Genomic DNA, 19,042 nt, shown 5'->3' on the forward strand with positions numbered 1-19,042 from the left:
GAGGTGCTATCGCGTTTCCGGTGGGCGTTTCAGAATTGAATAGGTAATAAGCTGGGGAGGGGGAGGAGGCGGCTTTCACCGTGGATCATGCCTATACATTATGCCTACATGCCATAGGAATATGCTTCATATACCATTTATGTTTTGCGCCTATAATTTGTATGTCAGTTCAAAGCTGCTTAAAAGCAGTCGCTTTCCTCTCCCCCTTTAGCTCACGTGGTATGTGTCTTTTCAGCAGTGTGCTCTTAATAGGGCGGATATGGACCGTAGAATTGGAAGGGAACCCGAGGGTCATCTAGTCCAACCCCCATTGCAATGTAGGAATCTCGACTAGAGCAGATATCAAACCTCTGCTTTGAAACCTCCAAGGAAAGAGAGCCTACCGTCTACTCTATTCGATGCTGTGTCAGTTTGACGTGGTTTTTTTCTTCTATGTATGATATATGCCCTCAACCCATTAGCGGATTTTTGTACCAATATCGACAGTGGTGGTGGCTGGAATATCTTTGCTTTCCCACCAACAGGCACCTTTTAATTTGTAATGCTCCCGCGCACCCTTATGGGGCGGGACGCTCCATTAAACTCGGTGGGGCTCGCTTTTGAGAAAACATATAGGATTACGCTGTCAACCTATTAAGTTACCGATCCTATGCTTCGAAATAAATAAATGCATGGCCCAGCTAAAATAAGTCCCACTGTGTTCAGTGAGGTTTCTATTTTATTAGCATTCGTCAGGTAAATGTGCATAGGATTAAATCCCGGCCTCATACATCCCATAATCCACCGAGTTCCTTTCAACGGGATATAGTTTGCATCCTTACGCCAAGACCCTAAGGCTGCAGTCCTCAACCCACTTACCTGGGAGTAAGCCCCAGTGAATTGAGTAGGACTTATTTACGAGCAGAGATAATGGCTAGGATTGCGCTGTAAATGGATGAAACAAATAGCGCGTTTAGGATTGCCCCTTTCCCCGGTTTCAGGCTAGGTAATTTTATCGACTACTTTGCGGATCAGCCTTCAAATATGCGATCTTCAGGCGCGCTTGCCGGCCAACGAGGCGCGCGCCCGCCGCGCAAGTGCCCCAAGCCGAGGGCCATTATTGGCATTTGCACGTGGGCAGCGAAAGATCCGCAGCGCCGCAGCTTTAGTGCACGAGAATCTCTCTCTCTCGGAGACACTCCTCCAACCGGCGCCCGGATCTACGTAGCGAAACGTGCCCAGCCGCGGCCAGGCGAGGGTGTTTTGAAATTCCGCCGTTCATTCATAAATTATTGCGGTGTGTCAAGCCCGCTCGAGGTGCCGATTGGCTGCTCCTCCTCCTCCTCCTCGCCGAACCCCCTCCGAGCAGCCGAGGTGAAATTAGTAGCAAGCAGGCATGTAATTGACGGAGTCACGTGCGCGCAGGGGCCCAGAAACGGAGCGAGAGCGCGGCCGGGGGCGGGGGATCACGAGAGGGCGAAGCGCAGGAGAGCGGAGCGGGCGAGCGCACGAAATCAAGATGTTAAGCTGAGTCAAAAGACTCCCGCGAGCCGGCCAGGGGGAGCTTTTCGGGAGCAGAGGGCCGGTGGGGCAACATGGCCGAAGGTTATTTCCCCCCCCCCCAATCCCCGGCCAGCCCAGCTCCTGTTTTGCCTAGGCTTTTTGTTGTGCTAGGTTTTACTTTCCACCGTTTTCTTAAATATGCATACAAGAGAAGGAATGTACTACTGAAAAATAAAAATAAATGATCGCTGGTGTTTTTTTTAAAAAAATAAAATAAAATCAAGGACGTGGAGGGGGGGGACTTCTGTGGTTGTGGGTGGGAGAACCTATTGTGGGCGAGCTTTCCCCAGTGCTCTGCCCCGCCCCCTTCGATTCACCCAACTTGAAAAGCTTTCCGAGGGGGCTTCTGTTCGAATTGTTCCTGTGCGATTGAGCAAGCAGTGGCCAGGAGGGGGGAAAAGAAAGGGGGGGCAACGAGGAAACTTTTGTACACCTGCCCCCCTCCTTGAGTCCAGATTAAAGTGATTCCGGAGTGGGAGGGGGGATTCGGCGGAGGAAGGCTAGGGAAAGGCGCGGAGCGCGCTTGGCGAAGAAGGAGAAACACGCCGCTCGCTGCTGGATGGGCCGCTCCAAGTGCTTGCGCAATCGCCTCCTCTCTCTCGCTCTCGGCTCGGCCCCCTCCCCTCCCCTCCTCCTCCTCCCACCTCGCCTGGCCAGGCAGGGCTCATTCGCCTGAGAATTCCTCTGGGGAGGGATGGGATCGGTGCTCAACCAGCAGTACCCAAGTAAAGTATCGCTTTCTGGGGTGGTTTATGTGGCTGAAAGATGGAGTTAAAGGGCAGGATCGCACGTATGTACAGAGCAAACGTGGGCTGGGCTGCTGCGTGTGGGGGGAGTGTGAGAAATAGAAGCGGAGTGAGTCACAGCAGATGCTGCCTTTCCTTCGACAGTGCCCTGAAGCTTTGGAGGTTATTGATGTGTGTGTGTGTGTTTAAATATTTTTTTTTTACTACTTCCTCTGTGACTTTGGTGTACTTAACGTTTTTGCGGGCAGGGGAAAAACAAAGGTTGGTTTCGTAATGTTTGTTCGTGCGTGCATGTGTTTTTGTGTGTCATCTGTAGCAATCGTTCTTGTACAAGCGCCAAGGAGATGTTACTAGAATTTAATTCTTTCCCTTTTTGTGTGTGTGTGTGTGTACGTACGTCCTTGTTCTCCCGCAATCTCCTCTTCAAATCAGCGGGGGCGCGTAAAGGTGGAGATGAGCCCGGGAAATTGCCGGAACAAGAAGAAGAGGAGGAGGAGGAGGAGGAAGAAGAATCCCAGGTTTTGCACGGAACAGGCCATTGCAAGTGGTTTAATGTGCGAATGGGGTTCGGATTTATTTCCATGCTCAACCGCGAGGGAAGCCCCTTGGAGACTCCGGTTGATGTCTTTGTACACCAAGTAAGCCCGTTTTGTTGTTTTAGTCGAATCTCAGCCCCTCCACCCCACCCATTTCCCTCTAACCCATGCCTTCGTTTTATGTGGTCTAAAAACCCCTTCTCTAAATGCTTCCGTAGATGTTTGTGAGCTCTGTTTAAACCCAGCTTCAGAGAGCAGTTTCTGTTTGCCATCCAAGCGCCCTCCCCCCACAAATGAGATCAGTATCCATGGCTTGTTGGTCCTTCAGAAAGAAAAGTCTACCATCTCAACAGGTTTTTGGTTTTTTTTTAGTACAAATTCTTGCTTTTGTTTAGCGTTCTCTTGCTTTGTTTGTGGGTGGATTGCGTTTTAGTTGTTTTTCGTGATGGAAGAGATTCTTCTCTGCTGAAATGATAGTAGGAAAAAAAAGCAAGTCACCTAAATGCCTCCCAGGCTGCAGCTCTGTGCATACTTATCAGACTTAACAGTGGGACTTAATGTTTCAGTAAACATGCACAGGATGGTGCTGATAACTTTCCCCACGGTGAAAATTAAGATCCTTTTAAGTGTTGAGGGCTCTTTCTTTCTCTTAAAAAGCTAGATAGTGTTGTGGTTTGTTTTTATGATGCTTATGTTCAGATCAAACAGTAGTGCACAACTTGTATTTGTTTTGCTGCGGTGTAGTGTGGATATTGAAAGAGTTCATATAGTGGACTATGATACATCAAAGGATCACTGGTGTTTTGTGTTTTTGTTTGTGTGAAGGTCTTCTGACTGGAAAACATTTTCCTGACATGTATAAGGCCCTTGTCTCCTTAAGGGCAGAGGGCTCAAAAGCTAAAGTACAAGAGGTGGCTATTGTCCTCATATATGTGTACAGTATATAAAAGCAAGACCAAGCTAATGTTGATACTTACTATAAAATCATTACAATAATAGCGGGAATGTAACAAAACAAAAAACTTGTGGCGTGTGTGTGTTCTTAGAACTGTCTTCTTTACCCCTTGATTTTCTGAGCCCAGAAAAGCAGTAGTTCAAACCTGAATTGTAGTGTTCTTTTTATTGCAGTAATCTCAAAAGGGTAATTATTGGGTTACTCATAGAATGAAATACCCTTAAGCCTAAATATATTTTGCTAAACTTCAAATTGATTTAAATGGAAGTCATTAACCCCATATGTGCTTACTACTGCTTATAGTTTGTTTTCAGAACATGGATAATGTTTGAGTTGTGACCACATGAGAACTGCTAAAAACAGCCTTAAGTTTTGTAATGGTGGTAGTCCTTTTCTAGCAAACTGACACATTTTTGTGCTTGCCTTTAATCTGTGTGTATATATATCGTTCCTGAAACCCTAGTTTGGTCCAAGCACTGCACAGTTTGGGAGCCCGCCTCATCTATTTTGTGGGTCCTATTTATAATAAGAGAACAGACTTTAAGGTAACTGAAAAATAAGGACACGTGACCTCAGTTTTAAAACCACTTACTGTTGCAATATTCAGTGAAACTGCTCTGGAATTAGTGACTTTATAATTTCTATTTCTAACAATAAAATTGGATAATGATCTCCTGAGATTGGGTATCTGTTTTGTAATCTAGAAGTGTTACTTCCGTATAATTTTAAACTTTCAGTTTGACATTAGCACATGAAAGCTGCTCCTTTTCTGAAATATAAGTGCTGAAGCTGTTCTCAGTGTTGATTGCTAGCAGCTTCTGGGCTTTGCTCCTGTTCTCCCCTGCCACCTTGACCTTTCTTTAGGTCACTGTATTGAGGTTTACAATCCTACATGCTTATCATGGTATATATGAAGGAATGTTTTTCTGATCATATGCGGTATTATTTTCTTTGCTCTTCAGTATGAGAATCAGAAATCTTTACAGCGTTTGATAAGATCACTCATTGAGCTGATCATGCAGCTGGATCAGTGCTTTCTGACTTCAGTGCTACTATTCTACTGCTAGAATAATATCTGTTTATGGTGGACCATTCATTTGGCTTTGAGAACTGCAGTGGCAAGACTGGTGTCACACACAGCCCTCTTCCAGCGTTTTTTTGGATTCTGAACAATGCATTATGTTTGGAGGTAGAATATACTACTAGCTGATACTATACATTTTAAAACAGACTTTGGTAAAAAAAGGATTATTTTTTTTAGAAGAGTGCAAGAGTGCATTTGATATCCCAGCTTATCACTAACACTGAAGGCAATTTTTTTAATCTCATATGTTCTATTGCAGATAGTGATGTAAGTCATATTTAAACCCACTATATAAAAATGGAACTGAGATAAATACCCTGTGTTCACACTCTCTCTGTCTCACTCAGTCATCACATGATAGATGCAACAATCACAATTGTATGTGAAAGAGCAATCATGGAATCAATTCCACAGTGTGAGATTTTCTATCACTTTAACTACAATCTCCACTGAAAGTTCACAGAAACACACACACTACTGCTTGTCAGATAAATTTTCAAATGGTGTAGGTGCATATGTGACCTGACACCCAATAATTTTGTAGTAAGTGGAGTATATGAATCCATATATGGAGCCAGTGTGGTATAGTGGTTAAGAGCGGTGGACTCGTAATCTGGTGAACCTGGTTCGCATCCCCGCTCCTCCACATGCAGCTGCTGGGTGACCTTGGACCAGTCACACTTCTTTGAAGTCTCTCAGCCTCACTCACCTAACAGAGTGTTTGTTGTGGGGGAGGAAGGGAAAAGAGAATGTTAGCCACTTTGAGACTCCTTAAGGGGAATGAAACGCAGGATATCAAGTCCAAACTCCCTCTTCTTCTTCAATGATCCCTTCTCCATGCACTAAACCAGTGTTTCCCAAACGTTTTTGGGCAACGGCACACCTGTTTACCGGGAAAAAATCTCGCGGCACACCACCATTAAAGCCCCGCCCCGTGACGTCAGCGCGCAGCGTCACGCCGGGAGGGACGCACAAAAGTGAAAGTTTTTTCCCTTCCCCTTGCCGGGGTGGGAGGAGGCAGCAGAGCGAGGGATTGAGGGACGGCGGCAGCTGAGGCGGCGGCGGCTGTTGTGGTGGTGGCGGCGATAGCGGGCGGAGGAGGAGCCGTCGCCGGGAGTTGCTGCTGCTGCTGTTGCTGCTGCTGCCCGGACATGCCGGCCTCCTCCTCCTCCGCTGTCTCGCGCTCCTCCCTTTTGCGCGCGCTGCCCCGCCGCTCGGCACCAGCACCGCGGAGCCGCCCCCGGCTCGACGCGGATCCTCGCCGCCGCCGCCCGACTCCCTCCCACGGCACACCAGCCGGTGTCTCACGGCACACTAGTGTGCCGCGGAACACCGGTTGGGAAACACTGCACTAAACCATGGTGGCTATAAGGAAGATGGTAAGTAAATAAACCTCCTAGAAAAGATATTTATTTATCTATTTGTTGCAAACATTTATAGTATGCAGTAAGCAAAGCAAAGCCAAAACCAAGAGATAAATATAAATGTGAAGGAATATGTTAACTCTCTATAATATGTGTTACTAGTATTGTCATCTAAGTCAACAATAGCATCTCTTGAATACTGTACATTGGTACCTCGGGCTACAGACGCTTCAGGTTACAGACTCCGCTAACCCAGAAATAGTACCTCAGGTAAAGAACTTTGCTTCAGGATAAGAACAGAAATCACAAGGCGGCGGCAGCAGGAGGCCCCATTAGCTAAAGTGGTGCTTCAGGTTAAGGACAGTTTCATGTTAAGAACGGACCTCCAGAATGAATTAAGTTCTTAACCCGAGGTTACCACTGTATGTGTATTGTGAATGTTCATAATGGACTGTCTTCATGATACATGCAACATTTTGATGTAGCAGTTCTGTGCTACCAAGGGATTGTTTTGAGAAAATATTGAATAGATGGAAAAGTTGTTTTCAGTTGTGTTTAGCAGCATGTCTGGAAGTATTTAAGAAATTAACTGCTTATAATTGTGTAGGTTTTAGTTGGCATTTGGAGCTTGGGGAAAAATGTTTGGAAATAATGGCAATAGTTGGAAATAATGTTCCTGCATTGCCATGGTTTAACAGAAAGTATGTTTTGCCAGCATAACTGGGACAAAAACAGTACTGAGGTATTGAAGTGAACATGCTGAATTGGTCAAAAGGAGGATAATTTTGGAGGAGGGAATGAGACAATTTGTACACATAAACCCTAATTCATACGTTTTGAAGCAAACAGAAGTGATTTTAAAGTGGTGTGGGAATGAGGCATGCATGCAGCCCATACTCCCATTTATCCATGCCTACATCATCTCCACTTCAGACCTTCCTACATTCAATGTCAAGGTCTGAAAGAGGATTCTAAGTATGTCTGGGTGAACATGCTAATTCAGATATTCATGATGAATGCATGCAACATCGTTTGCATGTGTGGACATTGTGGAACCTCCCCACCTTAATCCCACATTTCTTTGACCTGAATTAATAAAGAGGGCTATATTATTTAAGATATAATCTTAATTTCAGCAAAATTGGAACGAATTATATGATGCTTCTTTCTAAATGGGATGCTTGGAATGGTATAATTTATCCACTATAGTTCCAAATAACCCATACTTGAACTAAACATTGTGCATGTCTTCATTTATTGTAGCATCAAGTGGTTAATCTCGAAGGATGGGAGCAATGAGATTGTTGGGTTTTTTTCCTGCTTATCCTACTTATTCCAAATTTATTACTTGGTGGTAAATCCTACTGATGCTAGCTGAATTTAATTCTATGCAGTGGATTAAAAAATTTAATGGATAGACATTGTGATTTCTTTTTTAAAAATAGAATGGCTTCTATGCTTGTTTTTCACATGTACCTGAAGTTATCCTACAGATTGACACAATCATATTTCCTATATATACTTGCATTAATGTAGGTCCTATTCAATACAATATGATTTGAGTTTTGAGTAGACCTGCATAAGATGATACTGTTAAAACTGCACTTCCTTCTAGGAGTATTTTTACTATCTTCAGTATTCCTAAATTTTAGGAATGTGGCATGTTAAATTTTTTTTAAAAAATCATTTGAGGCCCAAAAATATTATGACCAATCCAGATTTTTTAAAGTATTGATGCTTGAGGAAGACATCCATCTTTATTATACAATCCTAAGTGTGCTTATTGAGAATCAAGTTGGATCCCAAGAGCCTGTGCCATTGACCATATGAGTCCTTCTACTGGGCTTTTAAGGTTGGTAGAAGTTCCAATCAATTGATGAGTGGAAGTGACCCTCTCATTCCCTCTCCCCCTGCAATCTTTTCCACCACCTTCCCACACTCTTCCCTCCAATTATTCAGAGCAAATTGTTTAGGGCTGCTGTGGGGGTGGAAGAGTGCAAAATCTGTTAGCACAAGGAGGAATGGAATTCTTTGAATGTAAGCTTAGCTGCATCAAGGTGTGTTGGTTACATCTAGTATGTATACTTGTGACTGCAGATTGCAGCTTAGATTATTTGTAGCTCCTATTGTGAGAAGCACAATATGAGAACAATATGCTCTCTTTGATAAATGGATGGAAGAGCAATGTATCTTTTGCCATTGATGAATCCTGAGACAGAGAAGAGGAAGTCTTAAATGTCCTAGAGCTGCTTCTTCTTTGCTTGTTAATAGTTATGTTGAATTGGGCTTTATCTACAATTAAAGATTTATGGTTGCAGCCTATTGTGTCATTCTGTTCACTGAAAGCTCTTTGATCCAGCAGTGGCTTCCATGAATGGAAAGGAAAGGGAGATGATTTTTATGTTTAATGTTTAACAGACTATTGTATTTTAATATTTTGTTGGAAGCCACCCAGAGTGGCTGAGGAAACTCAGCCAGATGGGTGGGGTATAAATAATAAATTATTATTATTATTATTATTATTATTATTATTATTATTATTTCCATTTATTCTTCCTTCACTTTGCACCTCTCCCAATTTGCTCTTGAAGGTTGGGTGATCCACTGGAATAGCATGGAAGGTGCTTTAAGGAAGAGAGAGAGAGAGAGAGAGAGAGAGAGAGAGAGAGAGAGAGAGATGAATTTGTACAAATCATCTTTCTCCTATCTCTGGAAGCCATTCCTGCATCAAACAGCTTTCCATGTGAAAGTAAAACAGATTTAATTATTGTCTGTGCACTGCAATTAACATTAGCATCTGAGCCAACTGACAATTCAAAATAAAACTATTGAAACTATTAAAAATAAAATAAAAACAAAAACAGACAGTGGAGCTCAAGGACAAACAACCTTACTTGTTGCCACCTTCATCCAGAAGCTGTTGATGAACAAAACAATGCTATTGAATGCAACCCTTAATAATTGCACCAATTTAGACTGCAGTTCTAAATTGCATTTACCTGGAATTGCACCTCATTGAATTCAATTACACTGCGTCTTAATGGACATGTATAGTTTTGCACAATAGGTTGATTAAACCTTGTAGTTTTGGCTTTTTTCATATTATAAGCTGCACAAATGTTGGTATGAAGTATTCTGAAATATTGGAATATTTGCTAACATTGCAGTTGAGACATGGCTGTAATTTTTTTTGCCTACATAATTTATACCCAGATTTGGAACATGTTTTGTCTGTAATTTAGAATGACCAGATAGTCTAAAGAGGTGACAAGAAACATCAGACTGATTTCTTAACATCTTTTTTGAGGTAACTATTGAACACAAGTTTTCATGGGGGGAAATGTGCAAACCGTTTCAACACCCACAACTCATGAGCTTTACCACAAAGTTCCTTTTTAAATAGGCTAGAAGTGAGAGATGTCAACTTCTTTTCTCTTTCTCTCTCCTTTATAATGGGACTAAATCGCACCCATGGCCAGATAAATTACTCAGGAGCACTTCACTTGGAAGATCCACATTGGGATAAGGGCTTAAAAAACCCCACCAAAATCACTTATTTCCCATTAAAAGGAAAAGTTTCACTTATTTCACCTTGATTGGCCAGCTTCGCTTTGCCAGTGGTGGTTTGCTCAAGTCAAGAGAATAACTCTTCAAGTCTCCTAGATTTTAAGCAGATAATTCCGTGTACTAAACTCGCTTCACCCAAACATAACCGCAAATTATAATTTGGCTTTATTATGTGCTGCCTTTCCCTCTCTCCCTCTTTTTGCAGAAGAGGAGACTCAGCCACAGTTTTCACTTCATTTGAAAATATTTTATAGTTCAGCCACAATATTGGATCTGGTCCACTAGAACCCAGGCCCTCCTGCTCTACAGATGAACATCCTAACCAGCCTTGGTATTCTTCCAGGACAATCTTCATACCTCATAATCTCACCCAAACCCCAACCATATAGCTCTGTATTGAAGATTCCTTTTGAGGAGCTGTTGTAGTGCATGACAGCTGGTTCCAGGATTGACCTTGGTTTGGATAACTGGGATAATAAGGGCCGAAAAGAGGCCCCCCACCCCTAAATTATTGACTAAAATAGTCAATAATGATAAATTAGTGCATGTAACAATGGTGTTTCTCTGATAATTGTGCACTTTCTTCCCATCCAGCTATGTCACCTCCATTTTCATGTTGGTAGATTACAAGTATCTGCTGGTTATTTACTTAAGCAAACACCATATTATCTCTCCTCCTCTTCTACCACCACCGTTAAACCATGACTTCTCAATACATATTAACCTGTGTTTACATTTGGGAATTGGGAATCTGAGCTTGGTTTTCAATAAGTATCTTGGAAAATGCCTAGGACATCCAAAGAAGGAAGCACTTGTGCATATTGCCCATTCTCATCCCTATCTTCCTTCCCAAGGTGGAAAATAATACAGGATTTTTTCAAGGTCCTATTACTGGAAAGAGAAAACATTACACTATTTAGCAAGGATTCATTGGAGATTTGCTAGCAACTCTGGTGCTAGTAGCCATGGTGATTCCAGCTTCAATAGCATATTATAACAGCTGAAGTTTGAAAACTCATAGTCAGCTCTTTGAATAGAGTTGTTGGTCCACCATGAATCCAGTTGGTAATGTGAGCATCCCTGGTACCTGAAATATTTATTTGAAAAAATAAAGCAAGCCAGTTGGTGGAATGATCCTGACTATTAAGGATATACGGCTACTGCTGATTTTGTTAGAATTTTCTTAATTAGCATGTGTGACATTATGGGGCTCACCATACTATCAGAATGTATGATTGAAGTCAGAGAAGAATTACGGTAGCTGTTGGGACCTCCCCTATGCAAGTTGACATAATTGAATATGGAAATTTAATATCTTCCATGTTGTGGGCCCTTTGTTGAGCTTCTGGTGTCTCATACACACACACACACACACACACATATAAAGTTTGGCATCATTGCTTCTGTACCACTAAGAGATCCACTTTATGTGCATTGATATAAGAACAAGTAATTTCCAAATCAGGCGTGCATGACCATCTCTTTTTACTTAATTTAGCACTGGTCTGTGTTCTTGATCTGCTTAAAAGTTTCTGAACTGCAAATAGAAAATTATTTTTAAACAGTTTGCAAATGTATTCAAACGATTTGAACATAAAAAATGTAAAAGGAAAATCTATTGAAAATGACAGCAAAGTGGAAATGTACATATGTAAATTGGTGGTCCAAAAGCATGAAGCAAAGATCAGTGAAACAAAACAATTTTATGTCTCATCTACTTTTCAAATATTCTGGCACTGGATGACCCAGTCCACAGCTCACTTAGGTGGAGAAGTCTGATTTAAGCAAGAGAAGCTCATTAACTCACAATGCAGTAAAGCCTACTTGTACATCTGATTGTTAACTGTCTCCTTGAAACATGAGAGCAGATTCCTCAACCAAATTTGCTAGTGCCTTTAGACACATGGCTGCATAATAACCACAGATATTTAGTATCATCTCTATGTAACTTAATACCTCAAGTTATATAGTTAGAAACTTGCAGCTTGTTCTACTAAGTCACAATATAAATTGAAATTTAGCTTTTGATACTGATTTGTTTTTTCATATTTCAGTTTGCTGTCGCTATGCATTAACCATGTGTGCACTGCAGTAATCCGCTCGGGTTATCAAAGCTTGGGTTGAAGCTGGTAATAGACACTTATTTCTATGGAAGTTGTTTGGGCTTTCCATAACAAAACTGAATTCAGGAGTCCCCTCACACTATAGACCTGTTCTTTCAAGGGCACTGCAGGTTCATCCCGAACAGGCCATCTGCCTGAGTTCCAGATCTGAGAACTGTCAGCCCACAGCATTTCTTGTCCTGGGCTCAGTTTAAACAATGATCTCAATGGCATTCAGCCTGATTAGAAGTAGTTGTTCCTGTGGCAATGACACTTTTCTTTATTAAGACATTTGCGTTCTGAAATTACTGCTTTCTATCTTCCATGTTGCTAGTTAGTATGTGCTAGTATCTTTTTAGGTACCGCCTGTGGATGGTCCGGGAATCAGCGTGTTTTTACATGAGTAGATTGTGTGCTTTTATTTTAAATGCATCTCTGGGTTATTTGTGGGGCATAGGAAATTGTTCACTATTTTTTTTTTCAAAATATAGTCCGGCCCCCCACAAGGTCTGAGGGCCCCATGCTGAAGAAGTTTGCTGACCCCTGGCTTAGGCAATCAAGAGATAAAATAGTGGGCTGAAATTCTAAACTTTTCTTTTGTAGGTGCCTTGCACTGAAAGTAGTTGGATTGCCAATGTATTAATCTGTTTCTGCATTATCAATCCACCTGCAGAAAGATGTTACACATGGTGTTATTTTTATTGTGGGAAGTGGGGTTATTTACAAGCTGTTGCCTATGGGGGGGAGAGACTGTATCCTGTGCTAGGGCAATGCATATGCAATGCTTTATTTTGTGCAGTAAAAGGTAAAGGGACCCCTGACCGTTAGGTCCAGCTGCGGATGATTCTGGGGTTGCGGCTCTCATCTCACTTTACTGGCCAAGGGAGCCGGTGTACAGCTTCTGGGTCATGTGGCCAGCATGACTAAGCCGCTTCTAGTGAACCAGAGCAGCGCATGGAAACGCCATTTACCTTCCTGTCGGAGTGGTACCTGTTTATCTACTTGCACTTTGACGTGCTTTCGAACTGCTAGGTTGGTAGGAGCAGGGACCGAGCAACGGGAGCTCAGCCCATCATGGGGATTCGAACCACTGACCTTCTGATTGGCAAGCCCTAGGCTCTCTGGTTTAGACCACAGCGCCACCCGCGTCCCATTGCAGTTGGCGTAGTCATTAAAATCTATTTAATCATGCTTGCGGTGAAGCAATATGATCAGATATTAGAGTTTTGAAATTTTTATATTGGATCCATCCATTGCTGTTTGCAACCAACTATATTTAGATTTATCCCAAAACTTCCTAAATTTTAATTCACGTATCATTTAAAAGAGAAGGAGCAGAATCCGATGGGACACCAGCCAACTTTCAGTTATGCACCTTCATCTATCTCCACCCCCACCCACCACTGCAGCCCTCCATGTGTGCTCAAAAGCTGCTCCAGAAGGTTTCCCTCTGGAGTATATTTTGGGTAGACATGTTGGAGTGCAAAAGTTGCCTTGCATGTATTGAAACAGCATTGCACAGAACCCACGTTTTCTATTTTACTAACAATCAGATGCATTTTCCTTTAAAAAAGACATTTGCTTTCTTAAGTGGCTTTTTTAAAAAAATGTTTCTGTTTACCCTGCACTATTTGTTTTAATAGAGTTTCCTAATTTTAATGCAGTTTAAAATTGTATGTATTGCCGTTTATGCTGCCTGGAGTACATTAGATGCTTACACATCAGTTGCTATAATGGTTGATGGGTTGCTGAAGATGCAGAGAAAAACGAGTTAACTAAGGAATGAAACAGGAACCCTGTCAACTTCCAGGAATTTGTAAAGCTTTAATTTGACAGCACTTGGTACTGCAGCAGGAATGTTGCTGATCAATGTGTACTTTATCATTAATGTTTCAGATAGGAAGGGCAAAGGGTTTCTCTTAAAGCCTCTTATTTCATCCCAATAAGAGAACTGTGGATTTCTTAATTATTCCCAGATATCCAGCTAGACAGTTCTTTGGTATTGTACTGTACTCTGGTTTTCTAAAAACTAAAATAACTTGGTTGTGTATAGTAGAGGAGTCCTTCTTGAAAACCAACAAAATCAAACTACCCTGAATTGCATTGGCTTTGCACACCCAAGCAGCAACTGTTATTTCATTTTTACGACATCATTTGGCAAGTTCTTAACTCAAAGGTCTCTTGAGATTTTATTGGCTAATTTCATCAATATTAACCTATTGGCTGATATGCTGCCCTTGTAAAGTATTTACTGCACAGCAATTTATCAAGAATGCTTACTTGTACACTTAAAAGTGTGACTACACAAATGCTTAAAGATTTACAGTGGAGGAGTCTGTTTATTGATTTTTAATAGGCTACTTATCAAGACCATAATGAAGTCCTAACATTTTTCATTCCTGTGCTGCCTGCTTTGCAATGTAATACTATGTGTATAAACTGGTACAAAATTATATTTTTAGTTCCCCACTCCACCCCCGAAATAGATGGGGGAAAGTTTACATAGGCTTAAAAGTGAGTGCTACTTTGGTGGCTTAGGACAAAGACGGGAGAGAGATTCCAGAACTTGACCCTTGCTTTGCCCTTCCATACCTTCATTAACCACAAAGATGGATGGGAAAGAGAGAATGCAGGACACTCTCCCTCCTATTAGTCATTAGACCATTGACCTCTATGGCTCTTTTGGGGGGGCAGGCTCTAGATCAGAGATGGGGAATCTTGGGGCAGCCCTCCAGTCTTCTCCGTTTGGTCCTCAGAATTCTCCCCACATCACTTTCACCCTCCTTGGATGAAATGTGTCCTTGAACTTTGATAATATAGGATAGAGAGGTGCATTTGTTGCCTTGTGCACTTTTGCCTCTGGCTTTGCTCACATGGTGCTCCTGGAAGGGAAGGTCCGTTGGCTGAAAAAGCCTCACTACCCCTGGTCACACTCGTGACACACTTGTGGTTGGTCTGAGCAAAGCCTTCCAGGAACAACAATGAAGGTTAAGCAGAATAGCTGGGGAGGTGGTGGTGAACAGGAAGAAGTCAGAGCTGAAATTGAAGCTGGAGGTAGCTACATCCTGTTTTGGTAACCAGAGGGATACTACCTCTATGAATATAAATAAAGATTCTGTTCTAAGCCATCATGACTAATGACCAGCGTGTTGTGTACTGGAAAAAAATTAAACCAAGAAAAAGTGGGTTTTGTGTCCTGCATGAATTCTGTACTCTATTTGTAACTTTGCATGGTTTATTTTGGTTTTGACAAGCATGAGGAGAGAGCATTGTTATGTTCAGTCACGTTTCCCTTCTTTGATTTAAAATGACATTGGCTGCACTTTCAAGCTGCAACACCACTTCTTTCTCTAGAACTGTGTTTCTCAGAAAGCTAAATTCTGCACTCAGTATCAGATTCTGCACTCAGGGATTTTGTATTCTGTGAAATTACTTTCAGTTACAAACCTTACAGCCAATCAATATTGATGACTTCTGGTGAATAAAATTACTTCCAGTGGATCACACTTCCTTGCGTACCCCTTCCTAATTGCCTAGCAACCTTCTAGCCTTTTTAAAGTTCAAAAAGTGGTGGGAATCAGCCCTGGCAGCACAGATCTGTACATTATGGAGGCTGCATAGGCACAGGGTTCTTTTCCTTCAAATTTCCTGCATAGGGTAAATGGCATGGGCCACAAAACAGATTAGCACAAAGTGTGAGATATTTTCTCTCTGAATAATTATTTGCAATACATACTGGCCGTTAAGCAGCTTCCTAGTTGGGTGAGGGAGAGGAACCAGTCCTCTGAAATCAGCAAGACACATTGAGTAAGAGTGGTTGCTAACTGGGCTCTTCCAGTACTGGTTAGTATGCTTTTAGCACTTCCTTAGCACTACACATGTGTGAACAGTTCAGAACTTGCTGCCCTTTCAACACTAAACACTGCATCAGGCTAAAAGCTCAGTGCAAAACACATCCTCAGTTTCCTCTCTCTCTCTCTCTCTCTCTCTCTCTCTCTCTCTCTCTCTCTCTCTAATGCAACACAGATTTCGCATTAGAGAGGCCTCTCCAAGATGGTGGTGGTGGGGGGAAGGGAATATGGATTTCTTTCAGAGCTGGAAAAATATTCACATTTCCGTAGTGTTTCTATACAAAGTACCCAATTAAAATATTTTTCAAATATGCAAAGCATGAAAAGAAAAGGATTGCAAAAACTACAATATTGGCATAGCTCTTCAATACATTTCCAAAACAAAATCGTAAATAGATTCATTCACTAATGAATATTTTACTTAGTTTTACAAGAGTAACAAACGTAAGGTGGATGTATGTTTAAAACCTCCTGTTGGTGAGAAAAGTAGCTATCCAGACAAAATGTGTGAGCTTGAATTCAGTGTTGAGCTTGGATTTGGTTTTCAGTGGGTGAGATTCAGCTAATGAGACCCACTAATGGAAACCTGTGCAAGAACTTCCACTAATGCAACCTTTCTTCATTCACCAAATTGGCTTGGGGGTAGGCAGAGAACTACTAGAGCAAGCATGTGGGATGAGAGCAAGGAAACCTTCCAGCTGGCGAGCTGAAATGATTCTGCTGATGGAATGCTTGCCTCTCAGTTTCCCCAAGTGACAGTCAAATGGTTGTGGGCTGGATCCACAGTAGTATTCAGTGAAGTGTTCCACTCATAATGGAGGCAGGGGGCAGGGGTGCAGTCTTTGCCAATACCTCCTGCAGCTCCTTGCCCCTCCTAAAATTTTGTTTCAAAACACTGCAGGGTCTCCCAGAGCATCACGAGAGGAGGCATGGGGGGGGGGAAGGATTGGCAAATATGGCTTCTTGCCCTAGTCCAGCACCAAAGCTTTTGCTGTATCTTGGTGCCTTGGTCACTGGATGGCCAATCTGGATTTGGTCCATTGCCTTTTTGGTTGACCAACAAGAGTGATATTTGAAAATAGATTTTTCACAGGTGCAAACAAGCATAAGCCTACATTCTACCGGTTGAATAACAAAGCATCCCAAGGTTTTGCCATTTGTAATGTAATAAGGTTGTATATGATGACTATTGTCTGATTCAGAATATGTATGTGCTAACATTTGTAAAGGAGCCCATTACATTTTTTTTTTAATTAGAAAAAATACCGGCTTGGGGAGGCGAGTAAGAAAAGTGATGATGTCGTTAAGCTATTTTTGTTCATTTTTCCATGTTTATAAGCTGCCCCCCTTTAAGTATAGGGACAGCATCACACAACTGTATGCATAATATCATTAAATTCCTTAAGTGTGATCATTCTCAAGCATTGTCAGAAAATCATAAGCATTTTTTGCTTTTAGGGGTTAAATAACAGCTGCTTAAAAGATGCAATTTAATTTTTATTTGTTTTACAAATGAGAATTAACAGAACTCTTAAGGTGCTTTCTATTGACTGGACCCTCCTGTATGCTGGGCCCTCCAAACTCTAGTCTATACATTGTTAAAATAAATAAAAAAATTAATTTGTCCAGTAGCACCTTAGAGACCAAAGTTTATTCTGGGTATAAGCTTTTGTGTGCATGCACACTTCTTCAGATACGAAAAAAGAAGGTGCATGCACGCAAAAGCTTATACCCAGAACAAACTTAGTTGGTCTTTAAGGTGCTACTGGACAATTTTTAAATTTATTTCTCCTGTGTCAAACCAACACAGCTGCCTACCTGAATCTTTATTCATTGTTAATTTGTGTTGCCTATAGCAATGGGAACGCAGACATTTTGAGACTAGGCAATGGTCAAGGATGATGGTAGATCTACAATGTCTGGAGGGCACCAGAGCTTTGTGCACCAACATGCAGCATGCACACCTTAAGGCTGACTAAACTGTACTTTGTGACTTGGTGTTACATGCAAGCACAGCCATTCTGTATGTAAATTTTAAATTATTTGTGAATGCTTAATGAAATCCGCTTTCAGCCTTTATGCAAAGGTCTGTGGGGATTTAATCCTGTGAAGTAGGACTTTTAATGTACGGTAATTGCCCCATTCTCTTTTTGAATCTTGGTCTGCATTCCTGTTGGATGTAAATGTATGTGCTGTTAAGTTTAAAATTCAACAATGCAATGTGATTCTGATTTAGAAGGTAGAAGTTCAGAAAGGAGACTGCTATGACTTTTGATCTAACATGATGTGCTTTAATATTTTGATTGTTCTACAATGCACAGTGAGTTTGCTTGACTTCATTGGCTCATAATTTCTCATTGGCAGAGCCCCAGTTACATGATGTATTGTTCCATTAAGTCATTATATGTTGGGATAAAATACGATGCAGGTTGAGAAAAGAGGTAGATAAGCCTTAAGAAATGTATCCTACTAAGTTATGTCTGGAAATGCGAACTTATCTGTGTTGGGAGCTGCTGAGTTACCTGCTCTAGAAAGGGATGTGCACGTCTGTAATATGCATTAAACAGGTTTTCCATGTGTGGGTCTGATTTAGAAACATCAGCTGTGCATAGGTTGCCTATGCTGGGTCAAGTGAAAAGGTGTAAAAACATGTTGGTATAGGAATTTCATACATGTCAACACTAATATGCTTCCCCACCCACTGAAGGGACCAATGGGAGGGGGTGGGGAATGTGGATGAAACAGAAGGGGCGGAGACAGAAAGATGCAGCCACTCCCAGCTTATACCTTATTGGCATGATGTGGGAAGACTTTTTGGATTTCTTGTTCCTTCACCTCAACTCCATTTTGAAAATAGCATGAATTTAAAAATGCATCCTTTTCTTGTTTTGTGGATATGAAACAAAATATTTGTAGCATTTAAACTTAAGACTATAAAGTATAAAGTTGTCATTTGCCTACTGTTCAGATGCATAGGATATATTCCAGCCAACACTAAAGCTCTTCATTTCATCAATTTCAGAGGGAGGGATGAACATTTGCTTAAAGCTATCCCATGAAGTCAATATAGCACACATCAAGATCATGTGGGAGGCAGACATGGGTATAGAAATAAGTAATGGGAAAAGGGAAGGAAAATGGAGAAAGCAACCCATTTAAATCAATTTCACCTTCTATCAAGGAGTCTCTGAACACCTGTGAAATTGCAGTACATACATAGGAATTTATTGTCCAATTGTTGCAGGGGAATGTTGCCAGGGCAGCATTGATGCACCTCTTTGGGTAATGTCCTTGA

The 19,042-nt window shown here is 41.6% G+C and overlaps 1 protein-coding gene across 5 annotated transcripts in view; it reads left to right on the forward strand.

Moving 5' to 3' along the window:
* LIN28B (lin-28 homolog B) overlaps positions 1 to 19,042 on the forward strand; it is a 91,696-nt gene that overhangs the window by 19,044 nt on the left and 53,610 nt on the right. For 2 of the 5 annotated variants that reach the window (XM_083497718.1, XM_083497719.1), the window contains exon 3: positions 2,721 to 2,926. In XM_083497718.1, the coding sequence (XP_083353844.1) occupies positions 2,721 to 2,926 (206 nt within the window). Of the gene's footprint in view, positions 1 to 1,506; positions 1,585 to 1,905; positions 2,333 to 2,720; positions 2,927 to 19,042 lie in introns of those variants that run through there. The other 3 variants (XM_083497722.1, XM_083497721.1, XM_083497720.1) reach the window with 3 other exon arrangements.

Source organism: Podarcis liolepis (genome assembly GCF_965112155.1).
Source record: "Podarcis liolepis genome assembly, chromosome: 3".
NCBI lineage: Eukaryota > Metazoa > Chordata > Lepidosauria > Squamata > Lacertidae > Podarcis > Podarcis liolepis.